The 27,424-nt window shown below is 39.6% G+C and overlaps 1 protein-coding gene across 2 annotated transcripts; it reads left to right on the top strand.

Annotated features, from left to right (window-relative positions):
- The first annotated feature begins 7,652 nt into the window (after window positions 1-7,652).
- TCAIM (T cell activation inhibitor, mitochondrial) lies at window positions 7,653-26,108 on the top strand. 2 transcript variants are annotated; one of them, XM_086468018.1, is made up of 11 exons: window positions 7,653-7,756; window positions 9,323-9,325; window positions 11,030-11,165; window positions 11,707-11,860; window positions 13,015-13,261; window positions 14,875-14,997; window positions 17,609-17,706; window positions 19,358-19,449; window positions 21,649-21,881; window positions 22,415-22,546; window positions 25,629-26,108. In XM_086468018.1, the coding sequence occupies exons 1-11, from the start codon at window positions 7,728-7,730 to the stop codon at window positions 25,852-25,854; spliced, it is 1,473 nt and encodes a 490-aa protein (XP_086324144.1). In that variant the 5' UTR covers window positions 7,653-7,727; the 3' UTR covers window positions 25,855-26,108. The 2 variants fall into 2 exon arrangements, with proteins under 2 accessions (XP_086324144.1, XP_009949461.1); XM_009951159.2 differs by lacking the exon at window positions 9,323-9,325.
- The last annotated feature ends 1,316 nt before the right edge of the window (window positions 26,109-27,424 follow it).

Raw genomic sequence — 27,424 nt, 5'->3', positions numbered from 1 at the left:
TCATTAAATAGTGAGGACTCAGATTTTAATGGTTTAAGCAATCATTGTTGAAAATAATACAAATTAATAAAGGTAGTTCCCACTGTGTTCAGACTGTGCCTTACTGATTTACAGCAAGGCTTCAAACTCAAGTTGTGTTTTTAAATACTTACATTCATGATAATGCAGATAGTAGCACAGAAAGAGTATTTTTTCCCCCTAACTATATAGACTGTCACACTGACTTACATAAATGTTTTGTAATGGCATCATTAGGTAATAGGGAAGCTGCAGCCTCAGAACCTACATTCTCCTTTTTTTATGGAGAATCTAGCACTAACTGTTACTCTTCTCCCAGCAGGCGATAATATATAAGTGCATTGACTGAGTGTATCTGCTGTTCTTGAGTGAGACGTTTTCCACATTGCTTCATAGTCTGTGGCAGTAATACATGTTTCCTTTTGTCTTCCTCACAGTATCTTGTGATGATATTGTCCCGTCTGTATGCCCCTTAGACCTTAATTTCCTTACTTCAAAAACCCAGTAAAAGGCACCAAGAGCAAAATAGCTTCAAAATCACTTGAGACGTGCCTGACTTAGGATACCTTCCTTCGTAGAACTGAGAGAGTCTACGAAAGTTGCTCACAGCTGAAGGTTTAGTTGTGTCTTGATAATAACTTGTATATGGCTTCATATTTGTATATATGCATACTTCCACTGAAAAGGAAAGCTTGCTTTCTCCCTTGATTGTGCTCTTAGAGGGAAGTGGTTTTGCCCATTTTTTAGTTTCTGCCAACTGTATGATGAGATGGAGGCTTCTAGCAAGCTGGTTCTAGAATTCCTGTTTTTTCAGGAATTCTTTTTTCCACCTGCAAATCCTGAATTGGATTTGGAGCATGACTTACTTAAGTCACACTTCATCTACTGATCTGAGTAAGAAGAACCAAACATTTCATGTTAGAAAACTCCCGTGGCAAATCAATGGGATCTCTGTCAAAGTTGATACTTGCCTGAGCTCCCCACCTCTGTAGTGTTGGTTTAGCTCTCCAGTACCAGCCTTCACAAACATGCCCATAATACAGCTCGTTTGGTCCTATTCTCCATCTCCTGTAGAGCTTTTTGTGCTGAAAATTTCTGCTCTCTTGGATATAGAAGTTCTTGATGTTTTAAGGCTGTTCCTTCATAAGTGAGATCAAGATGGTGGCATAAGTCCTCAATGTTTGAAAGGTCTTCCCCTCCATTGGGGCAGCACGAGTCTCTTCCCAGTTCCAGCAGCATTACTGCAGGTGGCCATTGTGCCTCTGAATCATGAAAGCCATCACGATCTTAGCGCTGGATAGTTGTGGAGGGTTTTTGAGGGGTGTGGTGTTTTTTTGTCTGGGAGGTTGCCACTTTAGTAGAGGTTCATGCCATTAGTCTGATGTCATTAATCTGATGGTGAGTTGTTAGAGATTCCTGGCCCTCTTCAGTGTCAGGTCCTGGCCCTTTTTCATACCACTGCTCATCCAGTCTGTCTGGGAGTTGCTACTGGAAGAGAGAGGATTGAACCTGATGACCACCAAGATCACTGCGTTCCTCCTGTGCCACTTGTACGGAAAAATGCAAGGATGGAGGCTCTTTTGTTTTCAGAGGTTATCATTCTTCTGTAGGGATCTCATCTGCTTTCCTTCTAAAAAATGGTAGATTCAGTACAAACAATCAGATGGCATTTCTTTAAAAGCCCCTTACTTCAGAATTTCTCTGGAAGAACAGTTGGCACTAGTTCAAATAGACTTTGGGTTCCACCAGTTGGTATTCACCAAGATGGCTCTGCCATTTATAAGGTCGTCCACCTGGTCAAATCCAGTAGCTGAAAGACTGGCTAAGAAGTGATCAGGTTTCAGATGAGGGATCTAAAGTGATGTTCTTCCAGCCACTCCAGCATTAGTGGCAAGAGCAATTTTGGAAGGTTTCAACAAACTAAAACTGGCAGTGAGAAACTAAGTCATTTTTGCTAATTACTTTTTGTAACATACTTTGTAGCTTAATCTCCCTTGGAATTAGACAGAGGCTATCTGAACCTCAGCTAAATCCCACGCTTCTGTAAGCAGGACCAGATGTGGCTAATACTGTGTTTGAGAGACGCAGAAGGACAAAATTCTCATAGTAATCTGTATGACTTCAAAGCTTGGGATGTTCTAGAGACAGCATTATTTTTTCCGTTATAGGCAACCTTGAATTTTCACTTAGATCATCCCCAGAAAAAAATTCCGAGTGTTGCCTTATTTTTCAGACAGAGGTTAATCATTGACCTTCTAGCTTAACTCGGAACTGTGTAAAATTTGTGCAGTGTTTTGGCTCCATCTCCTGAGTATCATCTTCAGCTGATAGGATGCAGTCTCAGTCATGTTTTATATTAACAAGCAAAGCAAGCTTCCCACATCATTGCTCAGAAGTTTTGTTACAACTGGTGCATCTGGTGTTTCTGTCAATACAGTGTTTCTCCCTATCACCATGATAAACAATTTAAACAACTTATGTTAAGTCCTGTATTGCACATTTTTGTACTGTCTGAGTCCCCTTGAAATACCATACAAATCTGGTCATTTTGATGTGTATCAGAATGCCAGAAAGGTTTCTACAGCAACATTCTCAGTACCATTTTGGTGACAAATTTCATGTGCTAAACAGGACAAAACTCCAGTGTGGAATGGAAATGAGCCTGGAACGATGAAAAAATTTTCCAAAGAATAAAGTTAAGTACAGTAGAGACAATGCAGTTCTGCAGAGCCAGCCACTCAGTAGACAATAGACATATTTTTGCTTTTCCTCAGGTATAAGTTACTGTTTCTTAGTAGCTGAAAGAACTCGTGTGTTTGAGATTAAGCAACTTGTTTGATATATTTAATTTTTCATATAGGAAATAAAATGTATGTTTACCTGTTTGCAGAGCGCAACAGAAAAATGTGAAAAAAATCTTTTCCTGTGCTGCACTCAGCTAGGTCTAGACAATACTCTGCTTCGTTAGTACGTTGTTAGATACATGAGAAATTCCCTTTGTGAAAATCTTTCTTCAGTTTTCACTGATTACAAGGTATGCTCTTGGAAAGGTTACTTTTGTTAGGTATGGACAGTTTCTTGTAACTAAAACAGTAATATTGTGCGGAAGACTTACCACAATTTTAGTTCAAAGCATTGATAGTTTTGAGAGTTTCTTAACCCACATTGGGGACGGAGGTGAGAAGCTGGAAATAGAAGCTTGATAGTTTTACAGTGTTTTATAAAGAGCAGTTGCGGGGGATCATTTTTGAGGAGTTGTTAAAATGTTAATAAACGTTTATTCTTTATATGAAGTATCCAAAATATCTGTGAGTCTGTAATTAATTTTCTTATGCAGGAGGGATAGGCAGATAGCAAAGTAGACATGGAGAGTTTAATATCTCATGACTACGACATGAATCTGGAGTGTGATGTGCTGCATGAGGAGGTTAAGAGTGTGTGAAATCCGTCAGTTGTTCACCAGGCCACAGCACATAACGTAGCAAATGCTCATGAATAAATTGGGCTGAAGCTCCCAGCTGTGGGCACGGCCAGCTTCCAGGGCGAGGTACGGGCTCGGGTGGAGGCCACAGCTGGGCCTATGGGCCATGTTCACTTTGCTGAAGAATTCTGATGGATGTGAAGAGTTTCACATGAGGAGAAAGAGTAAAATGAAATGCCCAGTGTAGTAATCAAACTTTTAATTACCAAAATCTCCTCAGCTTAGAAAAATATGGCCACCTTAAGACTGATTACTAGTTCTCATTTTTGTCCTTTCACATTCTCCAAATGCATCTTGCGTCTTTGTGGCGTTTTTTTTGTCAAATCCCAGGTCTACGTTTTTCAGTCTTAAGCCCTTCTGCGTAACTCTCTTATAAAATGACTGCTATGATGAGTAGTATCAAAAACTAAGGCTGAAGTTACTGGCCTTAGAGCTTCTGTGCCATCGCGTGGGATGGGACTGGAGAAACCGATGCCACTTTCAGACCATCTGCAGACCAAGGACGAAAACAGAAACAAAGGAGCAAGGAGAAAATAGCTCAGCTGCCGCTTGTAGCAACTTTATCGTGATGCTTAAAATTCTCCTGCTAGGGGAGGTAGTCAAAATACAAACTTTTTCAGATGGTAATTTTATCTGGTGTAAAACGAGCTTTCCATGTGGAAAGGTCTGTGCTGCTCTTGCTGAGCCAGTGGGATGTGTCCTGGGAACTGACAGGGACTAATGAGGCTAGCGAACACCACCATGCTGCTCACATGGAATATGGTGGCGATACTCACAAGCAGCAAGTGTTGGGAACTTTGGCTACAGAGCAGGAATCATTCCTGGGCTTGGGGGACGGGCAGGAGCGGTGCTCTGTCTCCGTTTGAAAATATGTACCGTCCGCAACAGAGCTGGTACCTGGCAGCATCACCTGCTGATTACCTCTCCCAATTTATTTTATTCCTCACTGAGTTAAAAGAAATCCCAGGTGAAATGAACAGCACACTTTTCTGTTGAATCAATTAATTTTTCCATCTACATAATTATGCAACCAATTTACTTACATAACGGATGGCTTCTGTCGGGAAGCAAAAAACATGCTGCGCATTATGGAAATTATGCAAATCCCCCAAGGGTTGTGAGAGTGTTAACTTGATTTAAAGCCTGAATGAACGGCAGATAGTTCCTAAACCTTGTCAGTCCTCTTTTTAACCTTTTCTGCCTGCAAATGCAGTAGATTGTATGCAAATAACTCCAATCCCTAGCCGTTAATCTCCTTTATTCTGAAACTCATCAGCCGTAGACGTTTTTGCGCCGAGGTTGCACGTCTGTGCATCGGCTGCTGCTTGACACCAGCCACCTTGGGAAGGAAACGCGCGCGTCCGTGGACATCGCGCATCAGCAACTGCAGGGAAACGGCCGTTGCTTTCCCCCGCGGGACTGCGGAGCTCGCGGTCGGTTCGCTGCCCGGTGGCGCTCGCTTTCGGCGCCACAAAGGACCTGCGGGGCGCGTGCGAGTACTTGGATAACCCCCCTCCGTCCCCTTTGCGAAAGAGCGGCGATTTCTTGTGCCAGAGATTTCCCTGGCATGTCCCTGAGCGACAACCGCGGACGCACTCCGAGCGCTGCCCCGAGTCACTGGGGCGGAAAAGGGGCCGCGTCCCCGCGCCCTGCGTTACGGGTCTCGGAGAGCCGGCCGCGGTGCCGCCCGTTTGCAACCAGGGGCAGTAGCAACACCTAACGCGCGGGATCGGCAGCTATTACGTGTTTGTTTCGCCGAGCACTCCCGCCCTCGACGCGTAACGTACACGAAAGCGCTGCAGCCGCCATGCTCGCCGCGCCCAACGGCGCCTGCGCAGGGCAGGGTGTGCGGCCGCCACGTGAGCGCCGGGGGCGGGGCGGGCAGCGGCGGACCCGCCGCTCGCGGAAAAGCCGCCGGGGGCGGGAGCGCAGGCGCGCGCTATCCCCACCGCCCCCGGCCCCGCCCCCGGCGGGATTCCCCTCGCTCGCCGCGGCGCTGCCCCGCCCCCTCCCGCCGCCTCCGGGGCCGTCGGCGGGGGCGGCTGCGGCGGGCGATGGGGGCCGAGCCCCGGCGGGCTCTATCCGGCCGTGGCGGTAAGCGGGGTCGGGCCGGGACCTTTGGGCTGCTCCGCGGGGCGGGGGGGATCGGGGAGAGGGGACGGAAGGAGAGAAGGTGGGGGGAGGCAGCCGACCCCGCCGCCCTCCTGCGCTGGCAGCCGGCCGGCTCGGTGTGAGGCCGAGCCCGGGCGCGGGGGGGCTGCTCTGAAACCGGGCCGGGCTCTGTCGCTGCCCCCCGCCGGCGGGGCGGGGGCTGGGGCTGGGCGGAGCCTGCTCGCGACGGTGGCGGTACGTGCGCGCGGGGAGGCCGGCGGCGGGCCCGGCAGGTGGGCGGCGGGGCCGTCTCGCTCGGTGCCTCCGGCGGCACGGTCGCCGCGGGGCGCCTTGGGAGGGCGGCGGGGCGGCCCGGTAGCCGGGTGCCGCGTGCCGCGGGGCAGGCCCGTGAGACACGGCGCCGTGCGTTGGGCGGCCGCAGCACCGAGCGTACCGCGGGTGGGTGTTACGGCGGGTTCTGCCCGGGCTCTGCTGTAGCGGCTAAACGTGGGGGCGGCCGGGGCCCTGCGGCGTGCTGGCTGCCGAGCAGCGAGGGCATCGGCGTCAGCCAAGCCTGTGGTCTGAGCGCTGGCGTCTGGTGCGCGTCCGTGCTGTTCCCTTCATCCCCCCGTAAGGGTCGGGGCAGGGGAGCCCCGGACAGAGGTCGCCTCGGCTGGAGCGCTGAGCGGGTCGCGCCCGGCGTCGTGTTTCCGAAGGCTTTTGCAAAATGACTGCGGTGCGATTAATGCTTTGTGTTAGCGAGCCTGTCTCTGAGGTGGGGTGCAGGTGAAACTTGCCCAAACCAGGAGATTTTGGGGTTTGACGAAGCAGTGTAACAATTTCAAAGCGGTTAATAGAGCACTTAAAACAAGAAACAAAGATGCTTTTGTCTGGTTGCCACCACGGATTAGTTGAGATCGTTGGGTTTTTCCATTCTCCAAATCCCTGAAGCTGAAATTACGGAGAGAGAAAACTGGTTTGTTACTTTAGAGCTCGTTAATGTATTTAAGTTGGTTTATGATGAGGACTATTGTTAGGGACACTAAAAATGAAATTACTGTTGTCTTGCCCACCTGGTTGAAAATCAGAGGACAAAAATTACAAAGTATTTTGGGGATATTTTAGCTCAGCATATATTTTCTCACCCTGTTCGCCTGTTGTGAAGTATTTGGTAAATAATTTATGTTCTTATTTAAGTATATTTGTATTAGTAAGATGCACTTCTGAAACTTCAAATGTTTTGCAGAAAAGTCATAGGAGCTCTCATGCTACAGGAATGGTATTTCTTTGATAACTGCTCATCCCAGGTGCTTTAAAATTGCATCCTTAGTGGGAACTTGTTATTTTGAAAAGTGCAAAGAGGAGTATATTTAGAAAAAAGTGCATGAAAACATCGCCAACAGGTAGCTTCCCTCGTAATCCTTAATAATTGGGCACATTTGCACTCTGATACATTAAATGGTTTATCTGATCTTGGAAACCTCCCAATTACAGTTGCCTAGTGCAGAAATTACTGGTAAAAATTGCTAATTCATTTTAATGAATCACAGCGAACTTTTGATAAAGTTTTCCAGGCATAGTTGTATGACAGTGTCTTTCCCTTTGGCTTTATATTGTGCCCCCATAAAATAGCTGGCATATGAATTTTAAAGTATTATCATTTGTTTGAAAGTTTTGGACTTAGCAGAGTAAAAATTTACGTGGAATTCCACGAGCTGATATGTGTTAGTGTTTAAAAAAAGCTGCCTTTTTTTTGTTTTATACTTCAAGATAGACCTGAACATCGGAAAGAGTGGGAAACACTTTCAGTAAATAATTTTTAGGTGGTTTTTTCCCTAACTGGAACGTCTTTAAATACTCATCTTCAAATCGAAATATGGAAACAACTCAATATTTGTGAGACTCAATGTTAGTAGAGGAAACTGAAAACGTTGTTATGCAAAGCTTTAGGTTTTATGTGTGATTTCTCAATTTCATGTTACTATTGTGACTTTAAAAGTTACCACCTAGGATTGAAAGAATGCACTGGTAAGTAACAGGGATAAATACTCATGTCTGCTACTAAACAGGATTTTTTTCTTTTTTTTAAGTGAGTTAATGAATGGCTGAAAGTTGGCTTGACTGTTGAGTTGCTGAAATGTTTTGCTGCTCGAGAGCCGTGAGAAGGTATGCCATGTTGCTGACCTAATTTACCTTTAGCATCTGTTTGCTTATGACTTGTATATATAAAAAATAGGTTTGGTATTTTTCTTTAGTGCTTATTTCTTTGGCTTTCTCATCTTTACAGCTCGAAGCTTTCAACAGAGCATCCACAGTTGAATATCCCCAAAAGCCATATGCCTGTCCTCGAGTGAGACATTAAAAATGCTCTCAACAAAACAAGGGATTTGAAATAGCTCAATTATTAAAAAGTGGTATTCTAAATCTGAATATGATATCAAATATATTACTGCATTATTGAGTTATTAAAGCTCAGTGTTTCAAAATCTGAGTGAATATATCCATAAGAATGAGCTTAATTTAACAAAGCTTTTCAGTGCCAAAGCTATAAGCCACAAATTTAAACTTCAGAGAGATGTGGAAAAAAAATTAAAAGAAAGCTGAAGGGTATTATTTAATCAATAAATTAAATCAGCCCTAGAGTATGGTTGCATAATGTGTTCTAGTGAAGATTGTGTTTCATATCTTTCATGAAGTGGGGCCGGCTGTCCTCGAAGTGGTTATGACCTTGATTTTAACATGAAACCTTTCTCTGCTCTTCAAATCTGAATGAAGCTCTTGGAACAATCTTTGCTCCTTGTGAGTGAAGCCATAAGCATCTTTCTTGCATTTTCTCTCTCCAAGTTCATTGTAATTTATTTATTTTGTCACTTCGCTTGAAGGATGCCTCAGAGTTCTGTCTTTCACCTTCGGTGAATGAATTCTTCCTTCCGTCACGCAGACTAATTCTGGCCTTTGAGCGTTTCTCTTTTAAGCAAGTTCAAAATAGACTTTCTGGCTGGAATCCTGAGCCTTCCTACCAGCATGACAGTGTTGTTTGGATACAATGCAAGGGAACTGAAGTTCACCATACTTGGCCATTTTTCTTACGGAATACCAGATGGAAGTTTATGATTAATAAACTTAGAAGTACGATTAATAGTTTCCAGGTATGTTGGAACTTTTTTCCTAACTACTGGAAACAGCAGGCAGTCTAGCTTGAGAGTGGATATGGGAAATGGTGTACAAATGAGGTGAAGAAAGAACTGAGATCCTTACTTCCTTCTAGCAGCTGAGTCTAGAGGATGTGGGTTTCTTGCATGGCTGTTAGTCAAAACTGCTCTCAGACAGGTAGCTGGATAATTTACAGGGTTTTTTTCCTTTGTTGGAAAGCTTTTTTTTCCCTTTTTATTACTTTGTGTCCACTTGGTACCAAAAAAAAAAAAGAAAATTTCTGCCTTTTTTTTTTTTCTCAGCAAGACAATTATTTTGGTGTTTCTGGATCCAGAATGGTAAAGCACATGACCAAATGGACTTTACCCAGTGTGCTTTGCTTGCTTTCTTGCCAGGTCAGGTAGAGGGTTTTTTTCCTGTGCTACTGAGCAACTCTGGCATTTTCTTCTCATTGAGAACTCTTGCTTCCATAAAAACATGATATTGCTGTGGTACTTCACCATCTCCTGCTGTTTTGAGTAGGATCATGGGCTATAGTGGTGGTTGGTCTTAGAGTCTTTCTGAGATGCAGCCAGCAAGGCGGTAGAAGTGTTTGCCAGTAATACATTTTTAAGCTTTCATTTAATCCACACACGTGAAAAATGGTTTTGGTCATAATGGTTTGAAATTTCATCAGTTCTTACATTACAGGTTTTCTATTCCACTTTTCTGTGAAAACTCCTGTTTTCAACAAGCTGGCTTTTAAGACCTACTAATTAAATATTTGCCCACCTCTTAGGCAGAAAACATTAGCTTTAACTGCTTTCATGTTTCTAATTGAAGAGCTGGAAAGGTTGACAGAAAAAAGGTAAAGTAAGGGTCACTGCATCTGCTTGACAACTCACCTGTTATCATTTACTCTACCATTTGCCAAAATTAAAAATGCTGCTTATTGACTGAGCACAAATTGTTGTTGGGTTTTTTTTTTTAATTCTTTTTAATTAATGAAAGCACTCAGGAAAGTCTCACACGTTTCTGTGTCCAGGATGATTATTTGGTCTAGATTGCTGAACAGTCTTGCTTACTGTTAATAATAAAGTTATTCATTTTGTGTGAATAGGAAGCAGCTTTGCCTCCAATCTGCCATATATTTTCTTATTTGGGGCTTGCAGTTTGTGTGATACTGTGAGGAGTGAAACAGCATTATTGCGTAACAGAGCAGAATCCCTGCCCTTCTGAGTTGCAAACTAAAATGAACATTGCTCACAGAGAAAATGGTCGGCTTGTTGCACTTGTTAGCCTGTGAAATCAGCTGAAGGAGAAATCTATTATTAAGTAGTTACCCATTCACTTTCATTTGCTGCTTTTATTTATACTGTCTCTTGGTAATTAGTTTACTAACCTGAATATCAGCTTTGAGCTATGGCAGGAAGTTTTGGTGGTCTTTAATTCAGAGCTTATTTTTCCTTCTGTTTCATCTTCTGTTACTCAGTGTGCTTGTTGCAGAACTGTTGTTTAATTAATGCATAATTGGAGGTTTTCAATCTTTTGTACTTTCTGCACTTCTAGAACTTCTTCAACTTAACTCTTCCTTCTGATTGTAGGTGAAACAATCTTCTTTTCCTAACACTGAAATGTCTTTTAGTCCTTGTTTTCTTCTATTTCAGTGAAGATCAAAGGGCAAAGGGTACTGTCTTTTTACTTGATGTCTTCTATAAAAGAGGATATTTGGGAAAGTAGATTAATTTTATTTTTTTAAAATTGGACACAAGTATGTGGACCTCAAACTAATGCAGAACTTATTTTGATTGAATGTGATGATTATTGCTGGGTAAAATTTAGTATTCTTTTGGCACTGTTTGAAAAATACTGGGTTTGGCTTTTTAACATGGAGTTTCAAAAGTATATAAAGGTTGGCTTTTGAGAGCAGCTTCAGCAATAGCTACAGAAAATACCACTAAAGCCAGTCTTCATCATTTGGACTACTTGGCTGGGGAACTTTTATTTGAGCCTGCTTTAAGAAAGTAGAGGGAAAAGGTATTGTCTTTTTTAAAAGTACATGTCTTTAATCTGCTAATAGCATCCACCATCTCTTGAACCTGTTGGATTTGCTCTGTGTAAATACAGCTTTGTGAGTCCCAAGGGGAAAAAAAAAAAAATCCAGAACTCTGACTTCTAATATCAGTTTTAAATTATTATAGTTGCAGCTGTGAATGTTTGCTCCATTCTGTCGCATTCTAATGTAATTTATATTAGTTTGTCACTTGATTGATTGCATCATAGATAAACATTTTATTACTTTATTAGGTTATGTCTGGAGAAGATATTGCTACAATGCGTTCTTCAGTCAAGAACTTTGTCCGGAGCTGATGCCATCAATGCTCTCAGACCTTTCTATTTTGCTGTGCATCCAGATTTCTTTGGCCAGCATCCCAAAGAGAGGGTAAAAAATCTTTTAGTATGCTTTCTTTGTAAATCTGTCATATATCAAGGATGGAAATTTTCTGGTTTTCCTGCTATTGGAGAAACAAAAGTAGTATTAGAATAGAATATGGTTGTTACCGGAAAACAAAAAGATGTACTTACTTTATTTTTAACAATTATAGGTCCCTTAAATATCCATTATTTATTAGTCATAATATCTGTTTAGTTGTTATAAAGGATCCTTCCGGACTAATTTATAATACACATGACTTGCTTTTATGGCTTTGAAATGCTGTGCATTATATTTGAATCAATGGATTTCTTTAAGCTTGAAAGTCTTACAAATGGTGTTTTGAAATGTACAAGTATGTACATCATACAGTTTATTCATGCAAGATAATTACTCATTTATGCTGAGAATATGAACTATATCACTACTTGTTAAGAGCAGATGGCAGTTTGTAAAAAGTAATTCTGCATGTAAGATTAAAAAGGTTTAGAGGAAAAATGGCTAAATTCATCATCTCTAAGGGGTTTTGCCTTTTTTTTTTTTTAAACAGGAAGTAAATGAAAACTCTCTGAAAAGGTTAAATGGCTACTTGGAGAATCTACAGAAACCAGGATTTCGCTCCTTTAAGCCAACTCAGCTTACTTTTTATGTAAGAGAAAGAGAACCAAACTCTTCTAATGTTCAAGAATCCTTCAGTGCTTCAGGTGCTTTCATATCGTGCAGAATGTATCTTCTTGTATTTTAAGTCTTTCAGACCATCACTTAGCCTTTGCAGCCATAGTGACTTTTTTCAACCGAATAAAATCCTGTCAAACCAGGAAAATTGAATCAGACAGCTAGAACCATCCGAAGTAATTAAACATCTTAAGCTTTAAAAAGCATTGAAAGAATGAGAAATTACAAAGTTGAGGTCAAGGTACATTATGAGGCAGTAAAAAACATGGGTTGATGTAAATGATAATTTTTCTGCTTTTAATACCTGGGTCCTTGTTTTCATTGCAGATAATGTGTAGTACACAACGTCAGGGTGCTTGTGGGATCAGTAGGAACTTATTCTGTTAGCAGAAGTTGTGTAATAGCTGAAGCTTCAGTTTACCACATTGCCTCTTAGCTTTGAGACTACAAGAACTATTGCCAAGTTTGCAGTATTGGTTTTGATTAATTTTATTCTATGTATTTGTCTCTGATACACCAATATGCCATCTAACAGATGTTCTATATCCTGCTAGTCAAAACATTTGAGCAAGTTTTGAGGGACCTTAGTGCTAGAAAACAAAATCATACTGTGTTTCAAGAAAATAGTAGTGTTATGTTCAGTCTGCTTAAAATAACAGTTGAACTGGTAGCTGTGTTCTGCTCTTGAGTCTTAATGCTTGCTTTCTAATGGGGCAGTTAGGCCCAATAGCTAAGTGATGCGATTTAGTTTTAGGCAGTGTGCAAGTGTGATGTTTTGTTCTGAAGCTTCTGTCCATAGCCTGTGAAGAGCTGTTGCAGTACTGCGTTTCTCCAGTAAATTATATCCTAAGTGATGATCAGTAATCACGTGAATTCTGTAGAGCTGTTGGACAAAACTGCCACTGCTAAAGTGGAAGCGTCCTTTTTTGGATTATGCTGCATCTCTAGCTAGGTTTCCAATTTGTCCAATGATTCAGATAGTTAAAACAGCTCTATTTATATCTTTGGACGCATAACACTTTACCTGGATGTGAATTTTGCAATGAGTATTGAAATAACAGTATCATGATCACTTCCAACTATGTATATCTTGTTTGGGTTCTAGTAAGATGAGAGAAATACGAATGCATTTTAAATAATTCTAATTAAATAACGCTAATTTTGTGGGACTTATATTTTATAGGGTTTCGAGCAGTCAGTTTTACATTACATACTAGGGATCTTCTGAGCACAGTGTTAGATATTCTCAACTCCTGCAGTTTATCTACGGAGCATGTTCAAAGTTTGAATGTGAACCCTCAGCCCCACGAGGAAGCAAAGAGCACTGTGAACAGACCTATCAAATGGGATAAGACTTATTATTCATTTACTGGATTCAAGGATCCTGAGGAGGAACTAGAACAAGCCCAGAGAGTGGAAACAACTTTAATGTATGTAAGGCTTTTACTTAACTCATATTTTGTAACCTAAATAGGTCTTATTCTAATGTTGAATTTTCTAAAGGCAATCAATAAACATTCAGCACAACACAAAACTTTATTGTCCAACATGTAATTCTGTCACGCTTTTTTATAATTAAAGCAAGTTCAAATGAGCTCTTGGGATAACTCTAGTGCCAGCTAAGCTGAGGCATTCTTGACTCTTTGCCCAGCATTCATGTCCAGTTCTGGTTGATCTAGTTTTTCAGTTTTGTGGAATATTGGTGGCAATTCAGGAGGTGGCAGAGGTTCCACTTGTTCCAAATAGCTCCTTACCTCTTATAGGACTTCTATAACACAAAACTATATGACTATTAACTTTGTTAGTATTTCATTATTGCATCCTGTTGAGGGTGGGGTGTGAGATAATACATGAAAACTATGGCAGATATCTTAGTATTGTGCTTCTGATTTGGTGTTCAGCATACCAACCCTAATACTTAAATTGAGGCAATTATACATAGTGAACTTGCATTAAATGCAGCTTGTTGTGTATTAGAAGTTGGTTGTTTATAAAATCTGTTTGTGGTTATTTTGGAGAAGGGTGAAAAATACTGCCTTGAAAGCCTTTTTGTAGTGATGAGACTTAGGTGCCATTTAAAATAATAAATGCAGAGCTGCGGTCGTAGTATCTTCAAAGCAAAGAGTACCTCTCATCCTGCCTAGCACCTCACAAATAAAACTATGATAATATATGCTACTGTAAAACACTTCACTGAGATTTAACTTACTAGAGAATATCTTTACTTATTTTTACAGTTTATAAGAAATGCCACGAGCAGTTACATATTAACAGTCTGGTTTTAACATCTAGCCTTTTGGCATTGAGCCTCTTTTTTTGCCTCTGAGTTTGAATTTTTTCACTTAGAATACAATATGAGAATGGAAGTATTTGTAAAGTATGAAAATAAGTTTATGCTGTGAACAAAGGCTAAATGTCTCTAAGAGTAGCTTTTTCCTAGAGACAGAATGACTGACTTAGTGAAAGTTTAAGGTGTACTCCATGAGTCGTGTGTGCCTGGTTGTGGTTATTGTCAAAAGAACTGTGAAACTTTTACCTGCTTAATCTGTGTTCGTCCCAGCTCTGTAGGAGTTAACCTAACATAGCCCTTTAGTACCACCTCCCTTATTTGATAGTCTTATTGTGATCACTTTGGTTGCTTTGGGGTTTGTTTGTTTGGTTTTTTTATAAAGGCAGATGTGTGGGAACTTCTTTCATTAAAGCATGAATTTCTGAAGCTTCCCTCCTAAATCACACTAATCTACTGCTCTACATCTTTCACACCTCTAAGTCTTACAGTTGTAACACTGTCAGTGTCTTTTGGTTCAATTTGATTCCCTGTTCCCCTCAAAAGACATTAAGTGCCAGGTTTTCCTTTGTAAATATCTTAAGGTGAAGCATTTAGAAATTTCAGTTTCTGTCCTCTACTTTTAAAAAAAAATCTCTTTACCTGGTAACTTGAAATAGAATGTTAATGTTAACAGTAAGAATTCAGTAACTTTGACTGTTTGCAAGAAAGGTAATAGAGCATACCTCTACTGTTGGGTTTTTTTCCTCCTTTCAGATCCTGGCTAGATGATCATGAAGCAAGTGCAGTAAAAAAGCTGAAAAAGAGTTTGCCACTTAGAAAAGAACTAGAACGTTTAAAATTTGAACTCTCTCATCAACTCCAGCTCTCAGATATCAGGTAATAAATTAGATCAGTTGGACTTGCATTAAGACAGTCAAAGCAAGGAAGTGTTCTGTAATACTGTGCTATGAGCTCTAAAGGTGAATTCTGCAAAACAGCTGTATTTCATATATGTAAAAGTGTTATTGCACTGAATAATATTTTTCTGGAAGAATTCTACTGGGATGCAAGTTGCCTGTTAAAATCTGCTCAAAAAGACCTAGTATTTGGAACTAATAACCCCGGCTCCACTTGAGGCCAACAGATAGGCACTTGAAATAGGACCTGTGCCTATGCATTAGTTTGGGTGTTTTGCTGGGTAAAACTGTTTTTCCTGAATTCAAGTGAATATCTACAAAGGTAGTGAAGTGCAGCTATGTACATGGTACACATTGACATTCTGTGAAGGCTTAATAAAAATGCTGTTCTTTCTAGTGTCATTTCCCACACTCCAGAGGAGGAGGATATTTGTTTACTTGAAAGGGCTGAGTACAGTTGGTGATCTTGATTCTTCAGAATATTTTCCAGAAAATAATTTATGATACTTTTTTAAATTTTGTGCCTTCAAATGAGAATGTTCTGAAGTGGAATATTCTGGATGGGAAAATGGCAGTGAGGATTCAAGAGTGGAAAAATAAACTTTGGGAGGTTATTTCAAGGGCTAGTACTTGAAGTTCTTTTAACTGGGAAAGAGAGAGTTGGAGCTTCTGAAATCATGCGTTTGTTCCTCTTGCTGTGTAAAAGACCTTGGCTTCCTTTAAGCTGAAAGCCAGGTTTTTTTAAAACAATATCTAATCCTCTGTAACTGTGCTGTGGTGGGGGTTTTTAAGTTTCTGAAACAGTCTTCATTATTAGATGTGTAGGTTTGGTTTTATTCATGGTTTATATTTCATTTTCTTATAGTTTGTGCTTTTGAAATACACTAAAATTACTGTGTTCCTTGAAGAGTTATTAACCTTCCAAGAGTTGTAGTGTCGTAACTCAGAAAAGAATGTGTGAGAAATCTGACAAGCAAATGCCTTAATAGGAAGCAACTACTTGTGATCCTGCAGCCTAATGCTAGTGTTCACAGAAATTTGAAGAAATAACGGAGTCATTGGCTTTATTCCTTGTATAACTTTAGGACAGCTGAAGAGAAGGTAGGATGTATAAGCCACCTTTTTACATTCCTGTCTGGTGCTACTGAAAGCAAAGTCATATTGCTAGGTAACAGTAGATAGTTAATTGAAAGACTTGCATTATAATAGATTGAATTGCCTCATAAGTGTTGTAGCATCCCAAAAAGTGGGGGTTTTGCCAGTTAGGTTTCCCTAAATGAGATGATGTGGGTTGACCCCAGCCAGCAGCTAAGCATCTGCACAGCTGTTCGCTTGTACATCCCCAGCGGGGTGGGAGGAAGAGCATAAGAAGAGCAAAAGCAAGGAAACTTGTGGGCAGTAGAAGTTGAATAGGTGAAGTAAAGCAAAGCTGTGTGCTCAAGCAAAACAAGAAGAGGAATTCGTCTGCTACTCCCCGTCGGCAGGCAGGCATTTAGCCTCGTCTGGAAAGCGCAGCCTCAACATGTGTAATGCTTGCTTGGGAAGACAAACACCATAACCACAAGGGTCCCCCTCTTCCTCCTTCTTTCCCTGAGCATTTATTGCTGAGCATGACATCATATGGTCTGGAATACCCTTTTGGTTAGAGTCACCTGTCCTGGCTGTGTCCCCTTCTGTCTTCTTGCCACTGCCAGCCTACTTGCTGGTGGAGGGGGGCAGAATGGGAAGATAAAGCGAAAACCTGGACACTGTGCCAGCACTGCACAATAGCCAAAACAGTGATGTGTTATCAGAACTCTTAGTGAAAAATAGAAAACACAGGGGTGCTATGAAGAAAGTTAACTCCATCCCAGACAGACCCAGTACAATAAGGGAATGGTAATTTCCCATTTTGAGACTGTTTTGTATCAGCTGAAGTTTGTGAAAGGTTGTAGTTTTTCAGTACACTGGGACAACTTTACGATTTAAATGCGTTTTGAAAATTACTTAGGAGTTTGATCTGTCTGTGATGGAAGAGATGTCAAAACTATGTATATTAAAGACACCAGTGTAACACCTGGCTTCTGTATGTTTTAACAAAAATTATTCCACAGTAAATATGAATACATATATAGCAACTTACCACTGGAATTGTATGAAAGTTTTGGGCTAGAAACTCAAAAAAAAGACACTGTACGTATATACAGTATTTGCTCCTCTAGACAAACAGTAAAACAGAAACTGCATGCTGCAGGACTGAACCGAATACTGGCTTGTCAGTTGCTATTTGCTTGCTAACCGCCTTATTGGGGGAGAGATTTGCAAGTTCTGTCTACCGGGTTTTATATTTATTTTTCCTGTATCTGGTTGTATTCTTTCTTTTTTTTTTCTTGGCAATCAATTTAAGAAAGATTGAAATTTTATTTAGGCTTTTTATCAGTTCAAATAGCATCTGACACAGACAGCTTTTCAGTAGGTCTTTGCTTTTATTACTGTTGGAGTGCTATTTTGTTTGAGATGTTTGCATTTTATGGCTTTCAGCTGCATCTCAACTTCTGTGATTTTTTTTTAATGTTGAGAATGAAATGCTTTCTAATTATATTTTTATTTAGGTGGCAGAGAAGCTGGGGTATTGCTCACCGCTGTAGCCAACTACACAGTCTAGGTCGCTTAGTCCAACAGAGACCTGAAGTATTAAAGAATGTTAAAGGTATTTCTGTTGCTTGTTTCATATATCCTAATATAGTATTGATTCAAAGATAAGCATGAGTGTTCTGTGACAAGGGAGCTCAAGTTCTTTTCATGAATGCTTTTGATAACTGCAGAAACAAACCTGCCAGTCTTACTGAAAAGCTGGTGAGAACTTAAATTTTAAGCTACTGGGTATTTTTTTAAGTGACCTTTCCTTGTAGTGTATTTGCTACACTCTGCTTCTATTGTACTTCTTAATAAATGCAAACGGAGTGAGTTGAAGGCGCTAGACCTAGTAACAACAATGAAAGTAAAATATCCAGACTGAACCTCTGAAAGGGTGGAGGTACCAATAGATTGTTACCAGTGGTAGATTCAAGACAAAAATTCAAGTAGCTCTCTGAAGAGTCAATGTGAGGAGGACTTAATAGAATACCATTAAAATCATATAATCTTCTCCTATCATGCATGTTCCATAAAATACCTATATTAAAGTATGTATTTTCTCAGGAAAAACTAAAATACTCTGTAAACCTGACATACCATTCTTTTATACAGCTGTTTGACCTGTGGCAGTACCTGTTTCCTCTAATTGTATCTCCACGTTTTATGCCTGTCTGCAGATACTTAGTTTTGAGTGGCTTTCATTTGAGGGTTCATCTAATCTTTTGTCAAAAAGACAGAGTGGGTAGAACAATAAGTAGTAGTTTTAAATTGTATCAGTTTCAAATTACTTCCTTTACCTAAGCATGCTAAGGATTTAAAGTGATAGAGAAGTCTGTGTTATGAACCTGTTGTAGTCTCCATCTTTGAAGATCTTTAATAACATACTGGACAAATACCTGTCAGTAATTATACAGGTACAGTTGATCTTGCCTTGCGTACAAAGATGGACTAGATGCTTCAAAGTCAGTGTTGCTCTTTTCTTAAGGATTTTGAAAACTGATTTCTGAGAGCAAGAGCTTCTATTTAAGCCTTGTCTTGGAGATTAATGCATCAGGCTGAAGACTTTTGTGAAATCTTATTTTGATAAATCATTGCCTATGCTTTTACCCTGAAGAATTCTTGAGGATCTTTGTACTTCACTTAAACCTTACTCAGACTCAAAACGGATTTGTTCCTCCAAAAGTAGACCTAGTATTATCCTTTTATGTTGTGTCTATTCTTTCTTTTAAAAAAGAGCAAAAGCTTAAAGTGAAAGTGTTCATTACAGCTTGCATGTTGCAGAGAGTTCTGTGGAAGTAGTGTTGAACGACAATGCTAATAGTTCTTTGACCAACCTTTACCTTACTTACGTATACTTTAAGCATATAGCGTATATTTCCTACTGTACACATGATTTGAACAGATTCTTTGAATATGCTTTCTGCTGAGATTTTCTCTTATTTTTAAAGTAGTCTTTGTAAAAAAAAAAAAAGTCCAGTTAACTAAAAAAATCTATCCGGTTTAAACAGGGAGAAGGCAAATGCTAGGTAAGGTTTGTATGAAAAAAAAAAAAGTCTTGAACTGGAGTTTTCAAGAATCACTTTCAAATTTTGTGAATAGCGTGTGTGTGAGCTTGCTGCAGAAATGTGTTGCTTGTGACATGTTAGCAGCGTAGTTAAGTCTTAAATAATTGTGGGAATAATTGCAGTAACCCAAATTAGTAAAGAGCATTGTTCAATCTTTAGGGCGCACGGTGGTATTTACAGACCGTTCGGGTATGAGTGCAGCAGGTCACATAATGCTGGGGACCATGGATGTTCACCATCACTGGACCAAAGTAAGATGATTTCAAAGTAAATGACCATCCCTCTTGTTATGAGGCTTTTTTAAACTAGAAACAAAATATTAATTGGTGCAGATAACTGATTAGTAGTTTAAGGTAAACACCTAGCTACTATACTTAGCATAACTGTGTACATTGCATTCTAAATTTAATCCTGTGATAAACTGTTACTAACAACAATCTTTGTCAGATCTTTAGTGCTGTTTTCACTAACAAATCAGTCCTACCCCTGAGTAGACACAAAACCCCCTAATTTGTTATGCAGGGTTCCCGTCTACACAATGAGCACTGGCAGAATGTTTCATTATCCATAAAGAGCTCATTCCCATGAAGTACTTTGGAATTTTATTCAGACCTTTTGTAAAAATGGGATTTAAAGGGAGTTGTGGTCATTTCAGTCAATGGCTGCTAACCAACCCTGTCACTCCACTTTGTTCTTTTAGGCAGGTAATGTGGATGCTGCAGAAATTTGTATTTAGTGTCTAAGCAAATTCTGCTGCTGCTTCTGTAAAGTTTTGAGTTTACAAGCTTTCTGGCATCCTAAATAATGAAGTATTATATGCAAAGAACCACTAAATATCTAGCAGTATCAGCATATCACTTAAGGAAATTTTCTGGAATCTTGGTTACTGAAATGTTACTGATGGTTCTATCAAAAAATATTTCTTTATCAATGAAACGCTGAGTGGAATTTCACTTGGGAAATTCAGTTGGGAATATAGGTGGAATATCAGAATACTCTATATTCCAGTTAATCAATAATATGAAAATTTAGCACTCAATCCAAATTTTGCTCTGGTGGTTTGAATTTTCACCTATATATGTTTCACTGAGGGAGAAAACAAACCATTATTTGTTAATGTGAATTATTTACAAAGAACTTAAACTGAGAAACTAGAATTTTGTGCAAAACTTTCAACACTTTGGGAATGTTGATAGTCATTGGAATAAAAGTGTCCTTCCCTTGAAAAGAGATATGCTTCCTCTTTCTAACTTTGGCTGAGGGGTTTTCTGAAGGGGTCATGTATCTCCACAGAGTATTGTGGGACAATGTGTAGAGTTGGTTGTCATGGTATTTGCTTTGGAAGACAGAGGAGAGGTATGTATTTGAACCTGAAATTAAGGGCTTTTTAATTTAAAATGCAGTGAAGATCATGTTAAGTGATACACAGAAATAATCGGTGAAAATCTTTGTGAAATTGATTACCCACTTGTTTTTTAAGAGAGCAGAATTTTTTGTCTAATGCTGACCCATTTTAGAAAGCAGTCCAAAGTACTAATACTTCTGTTACTAATTATTAGAAAAAGGGAACAGTAGAATGTTTGGTCAGAGGCATGGTATTTGGAGGATTTTTGCACCTTTTCCTCTATAACAAATGGAAATGCTGAACCAATGGATTTTATTGTGCAAAAAGCTGCTCTGATTCTACTGCTGTCTTGGATTCTAAAGATATTATTCTGAAATCACTTGACTTGTTCCAGCAGCAGTGGGTGTTTTTGTGTGGAAAACTGTGTTCTAGTAATAACTGGGTAGATGGTAAGTTCTGACTATTACTACATACTTTCCTCTTTCACTTGTTGCCCTGTTCCAGCCTTCTCCCTATCACACCTTCTGTGTCTCAACTCACAAGTCTGATCACTTAACCTTTTCTGGTATAGGTTTTGTAAATCAGAGATCTGTTACCTTCGTGCTTTCTCCTCTCCCTTCAGACTCAAGAAGAGCTAGGTTATCATCCAAACCCGAGGAAAAAACTATTTTCAGCAACAGACACTTCTCTTTTTTGAGAAATGGTATAAATTAGACTGAAAAAAACACTTTTGACTGTATGTGGAATAGCTCTACCACTATAACTGTAGCGATAAACATTTTGCATAGGCCTCAGATTTATTTGTTTTTTAATCTGGGACTGTTAATTTCTGTATATATAGAGCAAGAGGACATCCATTAATCTAGTTCCGGCCTTTTGGTGCCTTCATAGTATAAATACTAAAAATACTTATGAGCTTATTCTGTTGTATCTTCCCCCAAAATGTATATACTTGGTAGTTCTGATTTTTGGTATTCTTTGAATTTTTTTCCCTTGGCTTCTGTGTTTGCATTTTTAAGTGTCTCTTCTTTCATATGTTTTAATTTCTTAAAATTAAGTTTTATGCTTTGTAACAGAGGAAATGTTTGTTTGTGTGTGTGCACAGATTTTTGAGAGACTGCCAAATTATTATAAACTTCAGAAAAGGCTGCTGTTCTTGGAAGATCGGATAAGCCAGCTTCTGGGAGGCATACAAGTAATATATATTGAAGAACTGCAACCCCTGTTGACTCTAGAAGAGTACTACGAGACTCTGGACTCTTTCTATAATAAATTACGTGACAGTAGACTACCTTTTCATCCTCACAGTCTGCGAGGCTTGCAAATGATACTGGAAAGGTAGGTATTTGCAGGAAAGGTTTCTTCCTCTTTTTTTTGTTGTTACACTGATTATTGCTCTCAGAAGAAAAACAGTATTATCTCGGATTTTCATTATGTCAAAGTCTGTTTCTAAAGGTTTTCAGTACCTTTTTATGGGTTAAGAAGGAATCAGATTGAAGAAAATCCTGCTTATTTCATTCAAGTTAGAGTCAAAGTTCTGTCTTTATCTTGCTGTGTTGTGCTGGGTTAAGTCAAAGGTTTTGTGCTGTCAGGTCAACTCAGCTGTGTAAGATGGTGCGGCTATTTATATTTTTTGAGTATTGACAACAGACTTGCTTTTGAAACCTAATTTTAAAACAGCTTTGTGTATGATGGTTCTGTATTCTCATGAACCAAGCTTGATTAATTTTGTTACCAGTTATTCTGGTTATGATTAATTGATGTTCTTTTATCTTCAGAATTTATTTTGAAAGTAAACCATGTAAATACTTGCATTTAAAAAAAACCAAACCAACCACACCTTGTTTTTTACTTACGTCATGTTTCATTAGTGACAGATATGCACCAAGCTTACATGAGTTTGGACACTTTATGATTCCAACGGTCTGTGATCCAGCAACCCTTCCATGGTTTTTTTTTGCCAAAGCACAGGAAGCAAGAGAGAAGCTGAAAAGAAAGGAGGAGTAAGTGTTCATGTGACTCTATACCTTTAGCTTATGAAAAGCTTTGCATGTCGTATGTTTTATTTGTAGGAGGAGGAGAAGAATGTATTCATGCTCTTTTGGTGGAAAAAAATGTGTCTATAAATTAGAACTTTACCCCGTCAGCTTTACTAAGTTAAAAATTTCAGGGTTCAGTGAACACAAACAGTTGTTAGAAAATACCCATCCTTCACCTTGCAGAAACAGTTCTACTTCATTCAGAAATAAAAGATCTTTGCTTACAAGACAAAATTACATAATTTTTTTGCAATTACTTCCCCAAATGAGAGGTGGGGTTTTTTTAAGGATGAGAATGTTTTATTGAATAAGAAAAGCAACAAACTTCTGTTAATGTTACTTACATTGTGATAAGAAAACAGTAAGATCTAAACTAAAAATAACTGAGACCTACTAGAGAATTATTTCTAGTTGTTTATCAGTTAGGTGAGGGAAAGATTAGTTAGCACCTAAAAATAATTGGGTTAGAATAATGGGAGAAATACTTCCTTGGTACTCTTTCACAGATGCGAGTGAGGTGAGAGAGATAATAGTGAGTCTTAGTGCCACACTTAACATTAAGTCCATGATTTGTAATATCCATCAGAACTGTAAATTTGACCTTGGATGCTGTATGTGTCTTTGAGGATTAAAAGCATGAAGTAGAGATGCTGGTTTTATTTTGAATAAAATATTGTGCTAGGTAATTGGGTGTTACTGTCCTTCTAGAGCTTGTTACTGCAAGTTTATTTTTCTGCTGTGGAAACTTTTAATGAATTGTTGAAATATCACACTGTCGTGAGTGTATACATGATGTATATAGATCCAGGTATTTTTTTGGTGAAGGTTATTTTAGGCATGAGTCTTACTGAAGACTTTATGGTTTTAGCTCTGTTAGGACCTGATTACTTGGGAGGGTATATTTTGGAGGTGGACTTTGGTAAAACATGGATGTTTGTTGGAATTTTTTCGTAGCCCTAGTCCAGCTTTGAAGTTAGGATTGGTTTTGCTGTGTAAGTTATAACTGCTGAATAGCTCTCTGTAGCTGTCGATATGTGACAGCTGGGAAAGCATTGTCTGTAGAGGTCCAGAGCGGTATCGTAGCAAATGTATGAATTTGCATCTGCCAAACTCACTCTCCAAAAAACCTCACGCTACCCCACATTATAAAGACACTAATTGGGAGAAATGTGAGGTTCCCCTCAGAGTATAAGCAGCTGCGTTGTAAGAATGTAAGAGCCAAGATAAATATCTCAGCTCTTCTGTTGTGTGTTGGATGATTGTTGATTTGTATAAAATAAAGAACAACTATTCTGGGTCATATCGAAGGTCTGTCCCAGTCATCCATTAGCTTAAGGAAAGACACTATGAATGGGGCAGAAAATGCAGAGTGTTTTTTTTACTCTGTACTCCTTCTCAGTCTCTGACTGACTCCGCTCGAGAAAATACTTGAAGCTGAGAACATTATCTCATGTTAAGAGTGTTCAAAAGATATTTCCCCCCCACCCCCCAATTGTCTAATTTTTTTGAGCTGGTTTACACTTTATGGTTCCAAAAGCTCCTGTGGCAGTAAATTGCACAGTTGAATTACATATAGCCTGTATATAGGAAAGAGGGAAGACATGTTCTGTGTTTTATAGACCCGTGGCCTGATGATTTCATGTCATTCTCTTATTCTTGTGCTGCAGGAAGCACTGGGGAGTTCAAACACTGCTACTCTAGAAAATTGTCTTACCTGTGTAGGTAATGTCAGTCTCGTAGTAACGTAGGATTTAGTATGAATCTACTTCTCCTTCCCTTGCTTTTGTAAAGTTTCAATTTTGTATTGTGATAGGTGTCAGCCTCCTTGTGGAAATGACGAAAAATAAACCTGCCGTTTTCACTATGTGCAGCTAACTTTATATCCTTCAAGGGAGCCTGATGTTTCACAGAGCAGGAAAGCTTGGTGCTCAAGTATTAAAGAAAGTGTTCAGGAGGGTGGTGTGGATATGGTCAGTAGAGAGGGCAGGCTTAACTGGGTTAACCCACTGGCTTAGTTCATCCCTGACTGCCAGAGCTGGGCTGGGCTCTTGTACAGCAATCTGAGTGCCTCAGCAGAGCGTAGTGCCGTGTAAGTACACGGAGATCCCATACAGAGCTCTGGAAAGAGTGGTGTTGAGCCCATACGGTAGTGTTTTCACATGAGTGAAATAGTCTCAGTAGCTGTGTCTGTGCTTAGCTTGGGCTGATTCACATCCCAGTGGTTCTGCAAATGTGCTGCTGGTTTGTAGCTCCTCACCTGCTGAGTGCTGGATGTTGTAGGGCGGTGACGATGCTGCTTCTGTAACCACACTGGCTTTGGAAGTATAGCTGTGTTACTAGCTCAGGCACTGTGCCACATTAAGGTGTGCTGCACCTGAACTGTCTCTGCATTAGACAATCAGTTCTGGTGGCTCTTAATTAATTCTGCACGTTAACTTTATTTCTGGGTAGCTTGAGTTTGCTTTGTGGTGTCTTACCACTCTTTGGCTGGGGTGAATGATAAAAATCATCTGCAAGCTATGAATTCAGTATTCATACAATCATTTAGGTTGGGAAATACCTTTAAGATCAACGAATTCATCCAAATCCATGTACTTCTGTAATTAAGTTATTAATGCATTTAATATGCATCAGGTGACTGTACCTGTCATCCATTTTGATGACATGCAGTGTACTGGTCAGAGTTAAGAAGACAAGAGTAGCTGCTAACACGATCTTATTCTTAAAGCTTACACTTTCAAGATTAAGTACTTTCATCCCTTACATTAAAAACAGAGCCTCACACGGTTTTTATTTTGTCGTGGTGCAGGCTTTCAAATGTGACTCTGTAGGTCTGCTGTTGCCCATGGTCACGGAAGCATGTTCAGTCTAGCCTCTGAGGTAGACAAAGGTATCAACCTGCACAAAAATGTCAGCTCTACCATAGCTGTACATGAAGTGACACCTTTGTTTACATGCATATAACTTAAATATACTTACTTCAAGGTGGATTTTTTTAAGAGATTAAGTTCTAATTCTGTCACTCTATGTTGTCTTCATTTGCTAGGATGATGATTACAGAAAAAGAGCTAATCGATACTTCCACTGAAAAATTTTCTTTGGATCGGCTGTATAAGGAACCCAGCGTTTCCAGTGCACAGATGATAGATTGTTGTAAGCGACTGCTAGAAGAATCGTTGCCGTACCTACAAGGCATGCACCTTTGCATTTCACATTTCTACTCTGTGCTGCAGGATGGAGACCTGTGTATACCATGGAACTGGAAAAACTGAGGACATATCTGATAATCAGATGAATTGTTTATTTTCTGTAAGAGGCTATAAATATGAATGTTTTTAAGAGTAAATTATTTAAATCTGTATTTTGATATCAGTATTCCACCCACAAATTTTCTTCTAACTGCTGCTCAAAAAGGATTGGAGTTCTAGACAATTCGCACAGTGCGCAATATTGCCAGTTCTGGGAAAGCCGTCTGTACATTCTCCATACTACTCGAGGAGTACCAGTGTATAGTAGCAGTTGTGAAACCGCGGTTTTGTAGTGAATTATGAAAATACATTAAATTGCAAGTCTGCAAAAATGTGCATGTGTATTTTTAATATACGTTAATATTGCCAGATCATCTTGCAGCGTGCTGCTCAAACCAGATGTTACATGTTATCTTAAGGGATTCATTGAATGCAGAAGTTGAGTACATAAATTACCTGGTGGCAATATTGGCATTTCATATTGCTACCTATTACTGAATTAAAAAAGACAAGGGAAAAAGCATCAGAGTATTTCTACTTTGAGAAAGCAGTGCATTAATTTGGTCTCCACAGTGGAGTTTCCTGTGCTGGTCTGATATTGTTGCCTTAGAATTTCAAAATCCACCAGTTGTATTGTCTGCAGTTACTTTAGAGGAGATGTCATTCTCTTTTGTTTTCGGGGCATTTGCTCCATAAATACAGGTGACAATCCTCTTTACTTGCACTATAACAGATTGCAAATCCAGTTCACAACACTTAAAACCTGAACAGTTTAATGGGACATCTAAGGAAAGGAACCACTGATTTGTGTGGGATTGTCTGCAAGAGTAAGTACTTCTCAGTGAGAGCAAGGAGTTTGCAGTAAGGCAAGTGTGTGGATCTTTACTGATACTTTATTCCGTGGAAAAAAATGAAATAAAGTGTGAATGTGTGTCAGCACTTTTTCATTTAAATACACGCCGAGATGCATTTTGTATTTTGAGAAGAACCAACCACTTAATGTTTCTGGACTTGAATTCACCCGTAACAACTGGCAAAAAAAAAAAAAAAAAGTTGTCAAATGCTTACTTGCCTTGTATTTGTATCAAGCAGGGAAATTGTTGTGGTTCTGTTTTCTTCTGTTAAAAGGCTCAGTGTCAAGTTGTTTATTATGTTGCCAAACTTAAAACACAACTCCCAACTGTGATTTTAAATATGTCTGTTTTAAAACATTGAGACAGAAGCTGAGTCTTTCTTAGGCCTTTATTTCTTCCGAATTACTAACAATTCCTGTATAGGTTCTGAGGATGAGTTGGTAGTTTCTTCTAAGTAGTTAACTTCCATTGCACATTACTCCCCATTGCTCCAGCTAGCATTGCCAATAGTGTCTGTGCCCCGGTTGTGCTAAGCAAGTGAGCCAGTCCTGGCAACTGTGGCCCAGCGATATTCCCTATAACAGCTCTTTGAAAGTTAGGGTGTCTTCAGGAATAAAAGCTGACTGTAGTAACTTGTTTTTCTTACTTGAACTGAATGACCCTTTACAGGTCTTCAGGCAAGCAGCAGCTGCCCTGTTTGACTGTAGAGGAGATTAAAAAAAAAAAAGTCTGAGGGAAGG

This window comes from Leptosomus discolor, chromosome 7 (genome assembly GCF_034619465.1).
Source record: "Leptosomus discolor isolate bLepDis1 chromosome 7, bLepDis1.hap2, whole genome shotgun sequence".
In the NCBI taxonomy this organism is placed as follows: domain Eukaryota; kingdom Metazoa; phylum Chordata; class Aves; order Leptosomiformes; family Leptosomidae; genus Leptosomus; species Leptosomus discolor.
The sequence above is the reverse complement of the archived record's forward strand: the minus strand, read 5'-3'. Positions and strand labels throughout refer to the sequence as shown.

Excerpts from the sequence above, each read along its gene's own strand:
- TCAIM (XM_086468018.1), top strand. The coding sequence starts at position 7,728 with ATGTTTTGCTGCTCGAGAGCCGTGAGAAG. Across the intron at positions 11,861-13,014 it reads AGAATCCTTCAGTGCTTCAG|GGTTTCGAGCAGTCAGTTTT; the intron begins GTGCTTTCATAT and ends TATATTTTATAG. Across the intron at positions 21,882-22,414 it reads TTGCAAATGATACTGGAAAG|TGACAGATATGCACCAAGCT; the intron begins GTAGGTATTTGC and ends ATGTTTCATTAG.